Source organism: Ictidomys tridecemlineatus, chromosome 1 (genome assembly GCF_052094955.1).
Source record: "Ictidomys tridecemlineatus isolate mIctTri1 chromosome 1, mIctTri1.hap1, whole genome shotgun sequence".
NCBI lineage: Eukaryota > Metazoa > Chordata > Mammalia > Rodentia > Sciuridae > Ictidomys > Ictidomys tridecemlineatus.
In genome coordinates, this window is record NC_135477.1 from 153640609 (window position 1) to 153658210 (window position 17602).

Here is a 17602-nt window from a genome sequence, read left to right on the forward strand (position 1 = left end):
CATAGGAGTATTCCCACGAATGAGGAAAAAATGGTAGAATAGGGTGCTACCACTTTGCAATTTCTAATGAATGGATGGATATGAGCAATGCTCATCAGTGTGTGGTATGCTTCTTGTTGAAGGTACACACTGCCTCAATACTGCCTATAGGTAGACCTGCGCAAAACAAAAATCCATTTATCTTAAATTTGATGGAGGCTCTGGATCTCACTGCTCAATATACTTACAGTACATAAGGGATGAAGGAACTTGTTAAGAACCTGCAGTAGATGCAATCAACAAAATTCAGATGGTGGGGCTAGGGGTATAGCTCAGTTGTAGAGCATAGGCCTAGTATGTGTGAGGCCTGGGTTTATTTCCCAGTACTGCAAAACAAAACAAAAAAGCAGACTGTGAGAGTCTCTATAGTATAAATAGCCCAAATTCTCAACAAAATGCTGCAAGAGAGGAAAGAGAGAGAGAGAGAGAGAGGCAGAAACTTAAATTGAAAGAGATTTAAAGCTGGGCGTGGTGGTGTTTGTCTGTAATCCCAGAGACTTGAGAGGCTAAGGCAGGAGGATCACGAGTTCAAAGCCAGCCTCAGCATCTTTGTGGGTCCTAAGCAACTCAGTGAGAATCTATCTATAAATAAAATATAAAAAAGGGGTGGGAATGTGGCTCAGTGGTTAAGCACCTCTGGGTTTAATCCCCAGTACCAAAAAAAAAAAAAGGGGGGGGGGTATTTAAGACACATGTGAACCAATTATAATGTACACATGACTTTGGTGTACCTCAATTCAAATAATCAAACTGTAAAAAGTACACCTGCACTTGGAGAAATGTAAACAGTCACCCCTTTGTATCCATGGATTCTTCATCTGTGGAATCAATCAAATACTGATGGAAAATATTCAGAGGAAAAAAATTGCATCTATACTGAACATGTACAGACTTTTTTTCCTTGTCATTATTCCCTAAACAATATAGTAGAACAACTATTTACACAGAACTTACATTGTAAATCATTGAGATGATTTAAAGCATATTGTAGAATGTGTATAGGTTATATGCAAATACAATGCCATCTTATATAAGGGACATGAGCATCCATCATGTTAGTATTTGGGGGGGGGGTCCTGGATCCAATTCCCCATGGTTACTAAGGCACAGCTATAAAAGTACTTGATGATATTAAGGAATTATTATTAAGTCTGTTGGTATAATAATGATAATGTAGTTAGGCCTTTAAAAAGGAATTTTGGGCTGAGGATGTGGCTCAATAGTAGAATGTTTGTCTAGCATGCTTGAGGGCCTGGGTCTGATCCTCAGCAACACAAATAATAGAGGAGTCTTTCTCTATAAGAGCCTTAGACTGAATGATGAATGAAACAAATATCATGTGAATAAACCCAAGGAAGATAGGCCTTAACAATATGGCCCTTGCTCTCAGTATAGGAGAAGTTCATAAGGGATGGAGATGAGGGTTACTGATCCAGTCGGAGGTTTCTCACTGGGACTTGGCCTTGAGGTAGGCTGGGCAAGAGTGAGGAGGTCTGGAGCGTGTGGACCAGGGTACAGATCAGGCAGCATTGTGTATGGTGCCTTCCAGCCTGAAGCCCACAGCAGGCACCATAGGGGTCAGGCTTAGTGAGGAGGCCATGGATACCCTGGCCCTTCCCAAGTCCTAATTCGAAACTGGCTGCTTCCAAGGGACCTCCCTCACCTCTGGAGCTGGGTCTGCAACACTGGCTTTTCTTCCACCTGGCTGCTTGGATGGTGTTTTCTGGAGGAAGTCTGAGATCCTTTGAACCAAGAAATCGCGGTCTTTTAGGTTGGCAAACAGGAAGGTCATTTTACTCTTGGTGCTGATAGACAGAGGGCTGGGCAGGACGCTGGAACTGTCAGCTTTTTCGACAATGGTCACCTAAGAAGGCAAAATCAGTCTTGGGCATTTTCATCTTAGCCTGTAAGGAGGGGTGTGCTTTGTGAGAAAAGCACAGTGAGAAAAGCATAGTGGTCCTAGGGCTATCCTCCAGGGCACAAAGCCATAAGTGGCCCAAATGGATTCAGACCTCAACTCTGCTGCTTCCTGCATGTGACCCCGAAAAAGGCACTTGCAAATCTAACTCTCTCTTTTTGTCTGTTGACAGGGGTGAGTATTCTGGTCCTGCAGGACCTTACAAGGATGATGATATAAAATGTTAAGGACTCAGCCCAGCTGCTGCCCCCTACTGGCTTCTCAAAAGACTATCAGTTACTTCTCTCTAAAGCAGAGCAAGCAGCTCCTCCCTGCAAGTCTGTCCTAAGGAACATGTTTTGACAACTTGTCTGGAGCCTGGTTCTGACTCCCTTTGAGGTGTGAAGAGAGCTACATAGGGATAAAAGGCATGGGACAGAAAAGGGACACAGAAGCTAAGCCTAAGCACTAGGAGTAAGTGCTGGCAACAGACAAATGAAAGGCTACTGGACTGCTATGCACTAGACACCTCCAGAGAGGCAGTGAGTGCCCAGTGAGTGCAGAGATCTCTGGGCACTGATGCCCTCCAATATTGAGTGACATGTCACACACTGCCCAGTTCAGTGTGTGACATAACTGTATGCATGTGCATGTGTGTGTATGTGTATGTCATATGTGTGGGAGCATGTCTATGTGTAGTATGTGTATGTGGTACATGTGTTATGTATAATTGGGTATGTGTGCATGGGGTGGGCATGCATGAATGGGTCTGAAAGCCATGCATGATGGCTCACTGAAGGCCTCGCAGGTCACAGGAGGCAGTTGGGGATTCTTCTGACCTTAAAGATACATTGGAGGATCCTAGGTGGGATGCCACTATCCTCTGATTGATATTTCAAAATTTGTTGGCTGATGTGGGAGGATGTGTCCAGTGAGTCTTGTGGTACAGTGGGTGGATGTCACATGCCTGGAGAAGAATGCCACACTGCTCTTCCCTGAGAGGGGTTAGGTGGGGATAGAACCTCCCTGATGTGGCCTGTGCAGATGATGTCCCAGGTGGTGGCCATGGAGAGGAAGGAATGGGCTCTGGAGAGAGGGCTGACAGGATGTCTGTCAGGATATCTGGTCAGGATGCAGGAAGGTGGAAGAGGTCAGAATTCAAGGATAACTCCCACTTCCTGAGGGGAGTGCATGAAGAGCACAATTGGAGTGAAATCCAAGAGCCCATTAGACATTCAGAGGACCTGTCCTAAGCCAAGGGTCCCCTGGGAGCTCCCTTGCTGGGGCATCATGGAGCAGGTATTAAGGATGGTCAGTGCTGGCCAGACCAATCTCCTCCATGACCATCCACAGAGCTCTGACCTAAGAACATGGATCTAGTCTCAGTCTATTTGATCCCATGGGGCCTGAAGGGCCTTTGACCCTTGACCAGAGAATGCTTACCTCCCTTAGGGGTATGATGAGGTGGCACGCATCCTCCTCCTTGCTGGCAAAGCAGATATAGTTATTGGAGATGAACATCTGGCCTGGGATGTGCAGCTTGTTGAATGGCGTCCACAGGGTGCAGCTTGTGTGGCCATCCAGACGCTCATCCCTGGGCAGCCGGAATGTGGCCCGGTAACACTCATTCTTGGCTCGGGCATCTAGGTCTCTAAGGAAACAAGGTAGGAAAAAGTGGGACAAGAGTCAAGGCCAACAGGAGGCCACAGTTTTCCACGTGGAATTCAGGATCCTTGGGGTTCTACAGTAAACAAATCATGCCTGGAGATTTTAGAATTCAATTAAAGATGCATGTTAAGCCAGGAATGGTGGTGTACACCTTACCAGTGGCTCAGGAGGCTGAGGCAGGAGGATCCCAAGTTCAAAGATAGCCTCAGCAATTTAGCAAGGCTGTAAGCAACCTAGTAAGACCGTATCTCTAAATGAAAAAAGGTTGGGGATGTGGTTCAAGGGTTAAGCAATCCTGGGTTCAATCCCTGATACGTTAAAAAAAAAATAAAGATGCACGTTAAATGACCAAGTAAAATATGGAACACTCATATGACCAGACAAAAAATGGTAGCACATAACATGTCCTTTCAAAGGACATCTGGAGGCTGACCTGGGCAGTGTGTGACATGTCACTCAGTATTGACGGGCGGCAGTGCCCAGAGATCACTGCCCCCTGCCTGACTCATACCCAGCATGTTACTAGGCCTGAAGCAATGTCTTCAGCCTGGGAAGACTTCACATGCCTTGAAACCTAGACAAGTTCTCCTAATGGGGAGAAGAGGAATTAAAACTAAACCATGTGATAGCTGTGCTTAAAAGAATCTTATTTGTAAGTCTGATGGCGATGGGAAGTGGCCTGGCATCCTGGCCCTCATCCCTTTTGTGACTCTGTCCACATAAACATCTCTCTTCAGTCCCAAGAGAGCCTCCCACTTGCCTTGGGCTTATGGCAGACTGACCAAAGAGTCTGACCAAGAACCCTAGCTGAGAGTGCTGGAAACTGCCAAGTTCCAGCCCTGCTTGTTTTCTTTCTGGAAGGTCCTAAAGGGTATTCCATCACTTGTATCAAGAGAATGACATCTTGCAAAACATTCTGATCTGGAAGGTGCACTGTGGGCCTATACCATGATCTGTGAATGAAACCTAGGAAACAGGGTGGCTGGGATGAGGTCTCTGAATACACCAGTGTGAATCTGTGTATGCCCACCATAGCTGTGGTACTTGGAAACTTCTGAGACCTTGGCCAGTCTTGCAGGTTTCTCATGAGGCTACAATTTTGGGACTCAAACAAAAGTGATCTGTAGAGGCCAGCCACCATGATCTATCTCTCTACCAATCCCCAGAGGACATTGGTGCTCTGACTGCAGTGACACTAGACCTGCACATGGTACATTTCCCCTGCTGGCTTCAGACTCCAGAGGCCTGGGCCCATGGTTATGAGGGTCTGTCTGGCCAAAGGTCTGGAAGAGAACTGTCCATCTCGATGGGATAGAGGCTATATACCCTAATTCACTAAAGCTTCCAAGACATAGCCTCCTCAGGGTCCTCAGAGCACCCTGAGATGGTTCACATCCTGGCTTGACCATTCACCAGCTGACAGACCTCTCTGCAACTTAGGTCTCAGACCAGGACACTAGGGATGGTAAGAGTACCTTCCCATTATAGGGCTGTGAGAAGGAAAGTGGGAGGAAACTTCCACATTAGTGGTATCTGTCGTAGTTCCTAGAGATACTGGTATTGGAGGCCAATATCCCCCCCAATGCGATACTGCAATGACCTGTTTATCTGGTCTCCTTCTCAAATGGGGAACTTATGAGGGCTAAATGCAGAGATTCTTTCTAGGTCTGCACATTCAGTCAAGTGCCAAGCAACAGGCAGGGTCAGTGGATCTGGATTAGGTGTGCCCACTCTTACTTGCTGTGGGACCCTCCTGTCCCCTGGGAGGGTAAAGTACCTACCGCTTCAGAGCTGAGATGTTTCTGTGTGGCCGGATGGGCCTGGGAAGGGCCTTATCCTCCAGAAAGCCCTTGTTGTCCAGCAGCTGCCGCATCGCCAGGTTGGCCAGCTGCTCCATGAGCTTGAAGGTCTCACTGATGTTAAGGAACATGGAGAAGAAGAGCTCCTGGTCCCGTGTGTCCACACGGATGCTCTCAGGGAAGAGCAGCGTGGCATTCTTCTCCAGGCGTGTGACGTCCACCCACTGTACCACAAGACTCACTGGACACCAACAACGCAGATGCCCACTGATTACAACTGAACAGGGTGAAGTTTCCTGATTCTCACTTGTTCCTAGAACCCCCCAGAGGGAACTGCTCCTTGAGGACATCATTTACTCCTCAGTGCCTGAGCCTGGCTGTGCTGGGACACAAGCTCCATGCGGAGCGACTGGGCCACAGGGATCTCCACTGCCTCCCAGACCAAACACACTTGATGAATATTTGTTCCATGAATGACTGAAGAGTGAAAAGAACAAATGTGCAGAGGTGAACTAGCTGAGACTCTGGCCCTAAGGAGCTCCACTGACTGGGACTACAGTGATATGTGAACCAAGTCACCACATGGTACGGCCAAACACGGGGAAGGACACTGGCCCCTGCCTCACAAGGAGGTGAATGATCATCACAGTCCTGACAGGTAAGCAGTAAGGGCAGGAAGGCAAAGGGCGGCTGTGGAAAGGAGGTGTGGAAGGAAACAGCAATGACTCCTGAAAACTGTGAGCAGCTCATGGCCTAGGAGCTATTTCTGGGGGTGGCAACTACAGCAGAAGGAGCTGACTGCTAAGCCAGGGACTGTGGCTTGGCATGCTGAAGCCACTGTATCCATCAGGGAGGGACCGCAGCAGGTGCATAACCTGGAAGTACTCAGGGAAGATGTATGCCCTTCAATAGGCTGACTCAAACAAAATGTAGAAGGCCTGTAAAGTCAGCATGTAAGAATCTGACTAGTGGGTTGTAAACGTGGTATGTCCTGCTCAAAGCAGGGGTGTGCCTGGCTCAAGTCTGGGTGTTCCTGTCATGAATTGCTAAGGTGGCATCTGGGTTGAGAGGAGGGAAACCCACCAGGGATGCTGGCAGTCTGGAGAGGCAGGAAACTGCCCAGAGGCAAGGTCAGAATAGCCAGGGTATAGAGGAGCTGAGGTTGAGGAGGGGCTGGGATGAACAGAGTTGAGGGTGAAAACTTTGCCATGATGCAAGAGGAATGGCACCCCCTGGTTGCACCCACTTGCCTCAGCTGGCGCTCACCTTCCTTCCCCAGCAGGAAGGAGTAGAAGCACAGGTGGTTGACAGTCAGGTAGAGCCAGCCCTGCCGGGGCACTCGGCCTTTCCAGTAGCTGCATGAATAGTAGTTGACTAGCTTCTCCCCCTCAGGCATCCCAAATTGCTTCCTCATCTTCAGCTCGGCCTCCTTGAATTTCCCAGGGTCCTCATCTCCCTGGGGCTGCAGGTTCTTGTTCTCTTCTGCAATGATACCCTGGAGGGAGATAGTGGGACTTGGGCTTACCACATATACTCCTGGCCAAGTCAAAGGGAGGAGCAGAGAGGCCCGGGGAACTCAGGACTCTAGGACTTTCGTTTAAGGGAAATAGGCACAGGTAGACGACAGTTGGTAGCTCTCAGGGAAGGAGGCAGCTGTGCTCTGGCTTGTTTGCCATCAAGGGACATGGATGACAGAAGCCACCTGTGAGCTCTGAGCAAGTTTCCAGAACTTCCTGGATTACCCTCATCATTGGCTCTGAGCAGTGACTTTTAAAATAAACCCATTTTAGTTTAATGTAAACTTGTTAAAATATATCATCCATAAACATGGTTTAAAAATGTAAATTCATGTTGAGCATCCTTAATCTGAAAATCTGCAATCTGAAATGCTCCCAAATCCTAAACTTCCTGGGTGCCAGCATGATGCCCCGAGTAGAAAATTTTACACCTGACTTCATGTAATAGGTTGCAGTCAAATCACAGACACCCTAAAAATATTGTGTGAAATCACCTCCAGTCTGTGTACATAAGGTGTATACGAAACATAAATGAATTTTGTATACATGATTGGGTCCCCTTCCCAAGATACTCATTATGCATATGCAAATAAGCCCAAATCTTAAAATATCCAAAATCTGAAACACTTCTGGTTCCAAGCATTCTGGATAAGGGATGTTCAACCTATGGTAGAAAAGTGTAAAAAGTTAGTGAAAGAGGAGTCTCCCTCCCTCGCCTTCTAGCCACCTTCCTGGTTTCCTCCAGACATGCCACATACATGCATCCATTGTTTTTCTCTTTTCTCCTTTCTTTGCCAAAATGGGATCCTCTGTGGCACTTTCTTTGAAGTGCTTTGCTCTCTCACACCCTGGAGAACATTTTTGCATTGACTCCCTGTACTCCTGGGGACACTGATCTGTCCCCACCCCAGATCAGTGAGTTGACTCATGATCCCTTCACTGTGCTTGGGTGCCCACAGGCATCACTCTGGACCATAGGCCAGCCCCAAACCTCCTGGGACAGGTTCTCAGCCAACTGGTTCCAAATGTACATGCTGATTTCCTAGGACAATTCCTGGATTTACAAAAGCATTTAAAGGCCAGGGCTGGTGGCCCGCCTGGTGCTTTTCTGGGTTTCTTGGTTGCCTTATGTCCCTCTTTCCACAGGCAGGAAAGATAGCCATGAGCCCAGGCAAAGATCCCAACATGAGGTCTACTTTGATTCCTTCCATTTCTCAGTACTATTGTTTGAAAATGTTCCCCAGAAATCATGTGTTGGAAACTTAATCCACAAAGTCATATGTTAGTTGTATTTGGAGGTGCAGCCTTTGAGAGGTTTAGATGAGGTGATGAGTGTGGGGCCCCATGAGGGTATTAGTGGCTTTGTAGAAAGAGGAAAGATATTTGCTCTGTCTCTCCATGTAATACCCACCACCATGTTATGAAGCAGCAAGAAGGCCCTCATCAAATGTGGTCCCTTAACTTTGAACCTCCAGAACTGTGAGCTGAATAAACCTTTTTTATTTATAATTCACCCACTTTCAGGTATTTTGTTATAGCATCAGAAAGCAGAATATGGCACTTGGTTTAACTAGAAAGGAAATCAAAATATGCAAACCTAGGAAAAGCTTTCTGCCTTCTCTTCTCTGTCTAAAACACAATATAAATTTTCCTTTACTAGAGACAACTCAACTTACCAGCTGAGATGACACCAGAGCACACCAGAGGCATCTGTTAACAAACCTCCTTCCTGTGGTTCCTACCCACCCCCCAACATTACCCTCACTTTTTACCCTTGGAAGCCTAAAATCTGGTTCCTTTGTCCTATTGTTTCTCTTTAAATGTACTGTTTATTTATGAGGGTGTTTCATAAACCCAAGTTCTAACTAAACCATCCAGCTGTTCCTCCCTGAGTTTTTCCCTTGTGTTCATGAGATATACATGATGATAAACTTCAGTTTATTTTTCTTTTGTTAAACTTGTCTTTTGTTATAGATCTCCGGATAAGAACCTAAAAAAAGCAGAAGAAACATTTTTTTTCCCTCTCAAACCAGCACGCCATAGCTGCTATTAAAACATTCCCACTCTCTCAATCTGTCTGTGGTGCCTCCCAGATGCTCCTGTAGGAAGTAGCTCTCCCTCTGGGAATATAGCTCCCTTCTTATTTCTAAGGCCTGCCTTTGTTTTCTCTTGCCCTCAGTTCCATCCCATTGGAAGATTGGGAAAGTGCCTGCTATGGTTTAGGAAAGTGTTCCCCAAAGGCCATAATGTGTTAAAGATTTGGTCCTACTGGGAGCTGGTAGAACCTTCAGGAGGTGGGGCCTAGAGGGAGGTTCTTAGGTTATGCAGGGGGTGCCTTCACAGGGGATTATGGGACCCTGGCCTCTTCTTTCCCTTTTGCTTCCTGGCTGATGGTGTAATGGTTTTGTTTTGCCACACAATCCTGTCATGATGTGCTGCCTCTCCACAGGCCCAAAGTCATGGGGCTATTGACCATGGACTCTGGAAACTACAAAACCGTGGGCCAAAATAAATCTCTTTCTATAAGCCAATCACCTCATATTTTTCACTGTAGTCATGGAAAGCTGACTAACACAGTGCCCACCGGTAGAAAGCACAAGGCAGCCCCAGACAGCCTTGGTGGGCCAGCCATTGCTAACAGGTCCTGGCCAGGTGGTCATCATTGGCTGCCCTGCCCCTTGGGCCACCTTTCTAGATCTCAGTTGGCAGTTGCCACTCTTTCACTCCCTTCAGCTGCTCCTGGGAGATGCCAGGCAGGAAGCAGTGGGGCTAGCAGTGACCTACTCTGCATTTTCCTCTGCATTCCCCACTGGAGAGCCACACCCTGAGCCTTTGGGTGGCTTTCCAGCCTCTACTGGGGGTATCAGTCTCTGCCAATAGGGATTAACCAGCCTGGCTCACAGGGAAGCTGCAGGAATGATTAAGGAGTTTGAGATGGGGAGATGATCCTAGATCATTTGAGAGAATACAATATGATCACAAGGGTCCTCATAAAGAGACAGGCAAGAATGAAGGAGCCACAAGGAGATGACAATAGGAAGAGAGGAGAAGAGAGAGGGAAAGATTGATTCCTCTGAGGATGTTATACTTCTGGCATTAAAGATGAAGGACAGGGCCAAGAAGCAAGGAATACAAGTGGCTTCTACAGGCTGGAAAAGGAAAGGATACAGATTCCCTTAGAGCTTCCAGAAGGAACACAGTCCTACTAACACCTTGACTTCAGCCCAGAAAGATCACTTTAAACTTCTGACCTTCAGATAATAAATTTGTGAGTTTATTTATTTATTTTTGCAGTGCTGGGGATCAAACCCAGGCAAGTGCTCCCCCACTGAGCTAAGCCAGCCTAATTTGTGTTGTTTTAAACCATCAGGTTCATGGTAACTTGTTATAGTAGCAATTGGAAATGAATATGTATTATTTTTAAAAAGCATCCATTTTGTCAAAATTCTTAAGTTTATTGGTTTAAAGCTATTTATGGTATTGGTATTGTTTCTCTCTCTCTCTCTCTCTCTGCTGCTGGGAATTGAACCCAGGGTTTCACACATACTGAGTAAGTGCTCTCCCACTGAGCTATATCCACAGCACTGGCTCCTTGTTTTTTAAACAACTGCTTCACTAGATATGGAGGTCCCATCTGTAATCCCAGCAGACTTGGGAGGCTGAGACAAGAGGATCATGAGTTTGAGGTCAGTCTCAGCAACTCAGATACTTAGTGACTTAGTAAGACCCTATCTCAAAAAATAAAAAAGCCTGGGGATACATATAGCTCAATGCCCCTGGGTTCAATTCTAGTATCTAAAACAAACAAATAAATGCTCTGCTTCTGTGTAAGTGCTCTTCATATTCAATTTCCAACATTGCTTACTGGAGGGTACACTCTTGAGTTCTGAGTCACTTTGCCACAGGCTTTTTTCTATTTTGGGTTGCTCTTCTCTTATTCCCTTGTTTTCTAAGGAATTAACTTTGACCCTTTCTCACTTCCTTCTGTCTCATTTCCTGGAATTCTTTTCTAACCTACTGAATTGGACATCTGGCTCATTAACTTTCGTTCGTTCTTCTTTCATGAGATTAAAGACTTTAAATTTCCTTCTATGTACTGCTTTTGGTGCATCCCATAATTCTGATGTATATAGTAGTATTTCTATGATCATTCAGCTCTACATTTCCTGATTTCTATTTGCTATAGTTTGGATCTTAAATGTCCCCCAAAGGCCCATATGTTAAAGGCATTACAGGGAGTGTGGCACTACAGGGAGGTGATGGAACATTTAAGAGGTGGGGCCTAGTAGGAGATCTTCTGGTCTTTGGGGGTGTGTCCTTGAAGGGGATATTGGGACCCCTGGCTTCTTTTTCTTTTCTTTTGCATGAGGCAAACAGCTTTGCTCTGTCATGCCTTCCAACCATGATGTGCTGCCACTATCCCAAAGCAACTGGGTCATGGGCTGAAACTTCCAAAACTCTGAGCCAAAATAAACCTTTTCTCTTTACAAGTTGACTATCTTAGATATTTACTTACAGTAACAGAAAGATGACTAACAGACCATTTGTTCTTTAACTTTATGTCATTAAGAACTTTTGTTTTGCTGATGAGTTTGTTTATAGAGGCATCAGGTATGTTTCTATTATTATCATTGCTCAACTTTCTTGCTGGGATAGTAAAGGCTGGCCTCTGACTTCTTTGCCTGTTTTTTGCCTGTTTTCCTGGAATAGAAGGCAACATGGGTCTTGAACTCCAAACTGCACAGAGAAGAAGAGCTGAGAAATTAGACCTGTCTCCACAGGTCTACAAAGGTCTAGTATCACAGATTTATAAGGGCTGCCTAAAGTGACTTGGAACCATAAACTGTGATCTAGTAAGAGCCTCCAGGAAATCTAATGTAAGGCAATAATCTAACAGAAAGAAGAAGACATTTAGATAAATGCTCATGATAGGGTTAATCTTCCCCGAAGAGAAAATAACCTAAATATTACCCTATCAGTTTATCAATGTCACAATTTTTGTAATTATTATTTTTATGGCTGCAAAATATTCCAGTATGCATACCATGTATGCCTTAATAAGTTCACCGAAAATAAAGCACTTAGCTAACCAAGCATATAAAAAGTACTCAGTAAATCCTAGCAAGTATTACTACTCTTATTTTTTAAAAATATTTTTTAGTTGAAGATGGAGAGAATATCTTTATTTATTTTTATGTGGTACTGAGGATTGAACCCAATGCCTCACACATGCAAGGCAAGAGCTCTACCACTGAGTCACAACCTCAGCCCTATTACTCTCATTTTTCAGAGGAGAGAATAGCTGTTTTTCTCTCTTATCATTGGCATGGAAGGTATTTTTTCAGTGTTTTTGCTAATTCAGCATTGCAGGGACTATCCTTATATATGTGTCATTCTGCATATATGAATAAACTATAGGGTAAACTCAAAGGAATAGATTTCCGGGTAAAGGATATGTGCCTTTAAAAATAATGTTAGTTATTTCATTTCCAATTTCTTCCTGTTAGTCAAGGTACTGGAAAACACAGTTGTATAGCTGCATATTTGTTCTAAGGCACTTTACAAGAAATAGAAACTTTAAGCTAAGCTTTGTTCTGACTGCAATGGCTATTCAGGATAAGAAGGGGCTTCATGGGTACATTAATCAGCTTTCTGTTACCATGACAAATACTTGAACTAATCAATTTATAAGGAGGAAAGGTTTATTTTGGCTCATGATTTCAGCCTATGGTTCCTTCATCATGTTGCTCTGGGCCTATGGTGGCCCAGTGCTTCACAGTGGGGAGCATGTGGTGGAGGAGGCTTTGTGGAGCCAGGAAGCAAAAAGAGAAGAGGGGCCACGTTCTCAGTATCCCCTTTCAAGGGCACACTGCAAATAACCTAAGTTCCTCTCACAAAAGATTCCACCACGTCCTAATAGCATTACAGGTTGGCAACCAAGCCTTCAACACATGGGTCTTTGGTGGATAGTCAAGATCCAAACTATAATAAGGAGCAGTGTGTTCAACTGCATCTTACAAATCTAGGAGAATGAGAGCAGTCATTTTAATTTCCATCTCTGTAAAATGGGAATAAAATCTAGCTGTTTGGGGCTGGGGATGTGGCTCAAGCGGTAATGTGCTTTCCTGGCATGCGCAGGGCGCTGGGTTTGATCCTCAGCACCACATAAAATAAAGATGTTGTGTCCACCAAAAACTGAAAAATAAATATTAAAAATTCTCTCTCTCTAAAAAAAAATCTATGCTGTCTGAAGATAAAATAATATAAGCAGTTGTACAGACAGGGGATTGATTCCAGGACTTCCCACAAATACCCAACTCTTTACATGTGCAAGTCCCTTACATAAAATATCACAGAATTTCCATATAATCTATGCACACCTCCTGTATACTTTAAACTATCTCTAGATGATTTATCATATCTAATGCTATATAAGTGCTATATTGCTATGCTATTTTTTTTAAGGAACAATGTCATGAAAAAAGTCTACATGCTTAGTATAGATGCATTTTCCCCCCAAATATCTTCAAATTGTGGTCGGTTGAATCTATGGAAGTAGAACCAGAGGTCAGAGAGGCTGACCATGTATGAACACTGCCAGCCAGAGAAGGGGAGCAAGAATTGCTAAAGAAATGTAAACCTTACATGTATCTTGCCCTTGACGAAGGTGGTGATATCTTCCTCATTGTCAAAGATGGATAGTGTCTGAAGCAAGTTGTTTTCCAGCCATTCCCAGTGTTTTGTGATCTCTTTACGGGAAGAACCTAGGAGGAAGGGTTTGGCGAAGAAAAGAAAAATCATAAAATCACAAGGTCTTAAACATAAATTCAAAGAAGAGATTAAAAATGAGTGACCTAGTTTACTATTTAAATGACTACTATCTTCAAGATGCTTGTTGATCTTTTCTTTCTTAAACTTTATATGTATACAACAAAAGTAATAAACAGTGCTGGTAACACACACACACACATACACACAAAAACAAAACAAAACAAAAAACAAAAAACCTAACCAACCACCCAAACAAACAAACAAAAATAAAACACCAAGCAATTTAGTAGAGAGCCATGTGGGAGACAAAGCCTTCCCTCCCTCCCTCCAATAGTGGTGATCATCACTGGTCTGTTTGTGTCACCCTAGAAACAGCTATGCATCTGAGAGCTTCCTAAGTGATCATGGTTTTTCTTCAAGTTGAAAGAATTTAATGTGGTCTTTGATATGGATGTGATTATCTGACACAATCAGACTTTTTAGAAGTAGTTTTAGCACTCTCCTGAAAATTCAGGCATCCACAGATGCCAACTGGAACTTCCAAAGGGTGTGAAGCCCCTGGCCAGCTGGGCTCTCCTGGGAAAGGAAGTAGTTACCAACCCTTTTCAGCTTTTCCTGGCTGATCTTCTCCCCTAGTGTCTGCCCCTCCATCCCAGGAGTTATCCCTATCCTTTGCAGAGAGGGGCCCTGGAGACTTAGCAGACCTAGTGGTAATGGAAAAATTCAGAGAAGGCAGCACGATGCCATTCCTAAAGGATGGAAGACTGTTTGCTCCCATAAAGGACCTAGAAGAGCAGCCCCAAGAGGAGATACAATGGGCTGAGAAAAGGTCTCTACTGGGCCTGCTCCCCCTACCCTTGCCACTCCACTTTTGGCTTGGGGTATGCAGTCAAAAATTGTTTTATAAATAAATGACCATAAGGATAAGAAGAGAAATGAGCACTCTGGACCCTTTTTAGGTGTCCTGCTTGGACACCCAAGCAGATCAAGTTAATCATGTGGCCTACAGCAAGGCCCACAAAATTGGTATGCGGGGAGTCTTAGCTAGGAAGCAAGTCCAGTTTGACTGTAAATCAGACTTTTTTTTAATGGTAGGAATTGAACCCAGGGTCTTGTGTTTGCTAGTCAAGTGCTCTACCACTGTGCTACATCCTAATCCTGAATCAGATATTTTTGCTAGGGCACCTATCCTTGGTTACCCCATCCTTCCCTATCTGGCAACATTATTTCACCAGCTGAGCATGTGGCCCTGATCCCATTCTGGCCAGACTAGGTTGGTCCTCACCACCTCCTCCAAGCCACTGCACCTGCTCATTGCTCTGTCACAGCTTGGCCTGTCTAGGTTAGGGTTGATTTGTCTGTTTTTTGGCATCTGCTCAAGTGGTCCATATAACAAGCAATTCCACAGGAAATATCATTCTCAAGTAGAATAGGATGACCACATGAAAACAACTGCCCCAGCATTACACAATGTACAATGAGTCACACCAGGCAAAAAATTCCCCTGGAAGTTCCTTAAGTCATCCCAAACTATCTTGACTTTCTCCCCCCATTTTTCTTTGGATTCAATTTTACTTCCTTGACCTGTTGTACAAAGGCCACAATCTAGTTGGTAGGGGCAGGATTTCTTTCTTTTTCTCTCAGTGAATTTTGAAGATAAGTTTACATATGATGCAAACTCTAATGTATCATTTTAATTTACACATACATTTCTGGCAGTCTTAAACAGAAGCAATCTTTTTTGCTGTATGCATTTTAATTAAAAATGTTTATGTTTGTTTGTTTTGCAGTGTTGAGGATCAAACCTAGGGTTTTACACATGTGAAAGTGTTAGAGGTGGCCTTATATGCTCTACCATTGACTATATTCCCAGGCCTGAATGTGCATTTAAAAGGATTATTAGTTAAAAGTAACTCAAATTTCTTCTAATACTAAAGAAACACTTACACGGTGTCATCTCTGTGAGGCATTGGGAATAAAAGGAATGGAATAGCTAATTGGATTATTAAGTACTATTTGTGTTTCCAGAGCTTCCTGTGGATTATCTTTTTTCATTTTTAGAACATCTTGAAGACAGGTATTATTATTTTCATTTTATTTTGTTTATTTATTTGTGGTGCTAGGAATTGAACCCAGGGCTTCATGCATGTAAGGCAAGCACTCTATCACTAAGCCACATCCTCAGTCCTATTATTTTCATTTTAAAGGATTAAAAGATGAAGCTGAAGCAGAGGGTTAAGTAAGTTATACAAAGTCACACAGCAGGGAAGTAAGTAAACCAGAATCCCAGGACTAGTTGCCTGGCTGTAGTGCCTGCCCTTACCTTGGGGAGCTCCCAGTCTAACAGGAGAGACTTACATATAAAAGTGCTAGTGGAGACTTATCAATTCCAAAGGAGTAAGAAGGAAGGATAGCTTACATGGGTGTGGGGAATCTGGGAATATTTTCTAGGAGGTGACAATTGGGCAAAGTGTCAATAGAGCAGAGGGAAGTTTGGTGGATGTGGGAAGCACTGTGCACAGTAGCCAGGAGAGGTGTGGTTAGGAACTGCAAGCCCTGCAAGTATGTGGCCTGTGTGAAAGTCAGCTGTGAGCTGGGAAAAGGAGGTCAGAGGGGTGGGAATGTAGCTCAGTGGTAAAGCACTTACCTAGCATGCATGAGGCCCTGGGTTTGATCCCTAGAACTGGAGGGAGGGATGGAGGAAGGGAGGGATGGAGGGAAAGAGGGAAGGGGGAGTAGGTGGACCCCTACCTACAGAATCATGTCTGACCCAGCCCAGACGCAAGGAGGGAGGCCCAGGCAGAAACCAGGTCAGCTTGTGGTCTGATGTTGGGGAAGTCAGGGTGTGGTATGAAGCTAAGGACTGGGACTCTGCAGCATGGCCAGTCTCTTCTTAGAATGAAGCTCTGCTGTCACCAAAGGGACTCCTATGCTGCAGCATCATGCTCTTTTCTTCCTGTCCTTGGGGCTGCTCTTGCAGTTACAGTCCCCTCCTCGTCTACATCCCAAGAAGGGGCATTATTGAGACTGAGACGACCATCTTCAGCACCCATTTAAAAGTATCCGGTCTCCTTGTAGCCCAGGCACACACCAACAAGTTCTTGCTCTAGGGTGGTCCCCACCGTATAGGAAGCCCCTTTTTCCTGCAGGCAAATCCTCACTGTCTCCCAGAACCCTACTCTGGCTCTTGAGCCAGCATATCTAGCGTACTGTTAGGCTTTGTAACTTTGGTGTTGAGCAAACTCTCCTTTTTTTAGTGGTGCTGAGGATTAGAACCTAGGGACTCCTGCATGCAAGGCAAGCACTCTATCAACTGAGCTGTATCCCCAGCCAGAGCAAACTCTTCTTTCTAACCCTTATTAAGTCTATTTAATCAGACAGAGGAGACAATAGGTCACTGTTGTTCAGGGTGATGATGAGGAAGAAAGACCACCCAGGGCAAAAGTGCCCACCTGGTAAGAAGCAGCTGCTTCTGGGTTGCCACCTTCCTTGGGTACTTATCTCCTTGATCTTCTCCACCCACCTTCTGAAGCACGGTTCCAGTTATAAGGTCCACAAACTTGCTAGTCTCATTATCTTTTCCAGGCCTCTAAGGAACACCATTAACCTGGAGGACCTGGATACTGTCACTTCTATCCCAAAGGGTGTTTCAGCACAGTGGTTATAGGGGCAGGCAATCTGGGTCTGAACTGCAACTCTGTGTGACTTCAGACATTTTTCTTAACCCCTCAGTACCACAGTTTCCTCATCTTCAAAACAGGGCCAATGTTCTTGTGAGGGAGTAAGGTAAGGGCCTAGCCACACTGGAAGTGCTGTCTGAGCACTGGCTACAAGTGTCATTTTATCAGAGCAACCTTATAACTGTCATTTTATCAGAACAACTCTGGTCTAGTCAGTGCCCACTGAAAGGG

At 44.7% G+C, this 17602-nt stretch overlaps 1 protein-coding gene across 7 annotated transcripts in view; it reads right to left on the bottom strand.

Annotated features, from left to right (window-relative positions):
- Positions 1–17602, bottom strand: part of Tbc1d9b (TBC1 domain family member 9B) — a 47613-nt gene that overhangs the window by 25208 nt on the left and 4803 nt on the right. For 4 of the 7 annotated variants that reach the window (XM_078049963.1, XM_078049967.1, XM_078049996.1 and 1 more), the window contains exons 3-7: positions 13566–13684; positions 6670–6898; positions 5386–5644; positions 3380–3587; positions 1703–1903 (exon numbers count right to left, since the gene is read on the bottom strand). In XM_078049963.1, coding sequence (XP_077906089.1) covers positions 1703–1903; positions 3380–3587; positions 5386–5644; positions 6670–6898; positions 13566–13684 — 1016 coding nt within the window. Of the gene's footprint in view, positions 1–1702; positions 1904–3379; positions 3588–5385; positions 5645–6653; positions 6899–13565; positions 13685–17602 lie in introns of those variants that run through there. The other 3 variants (XM_078049978.1, XM_078049986.1, XM_078049989.1) reach the window with 3 other exon arrangements.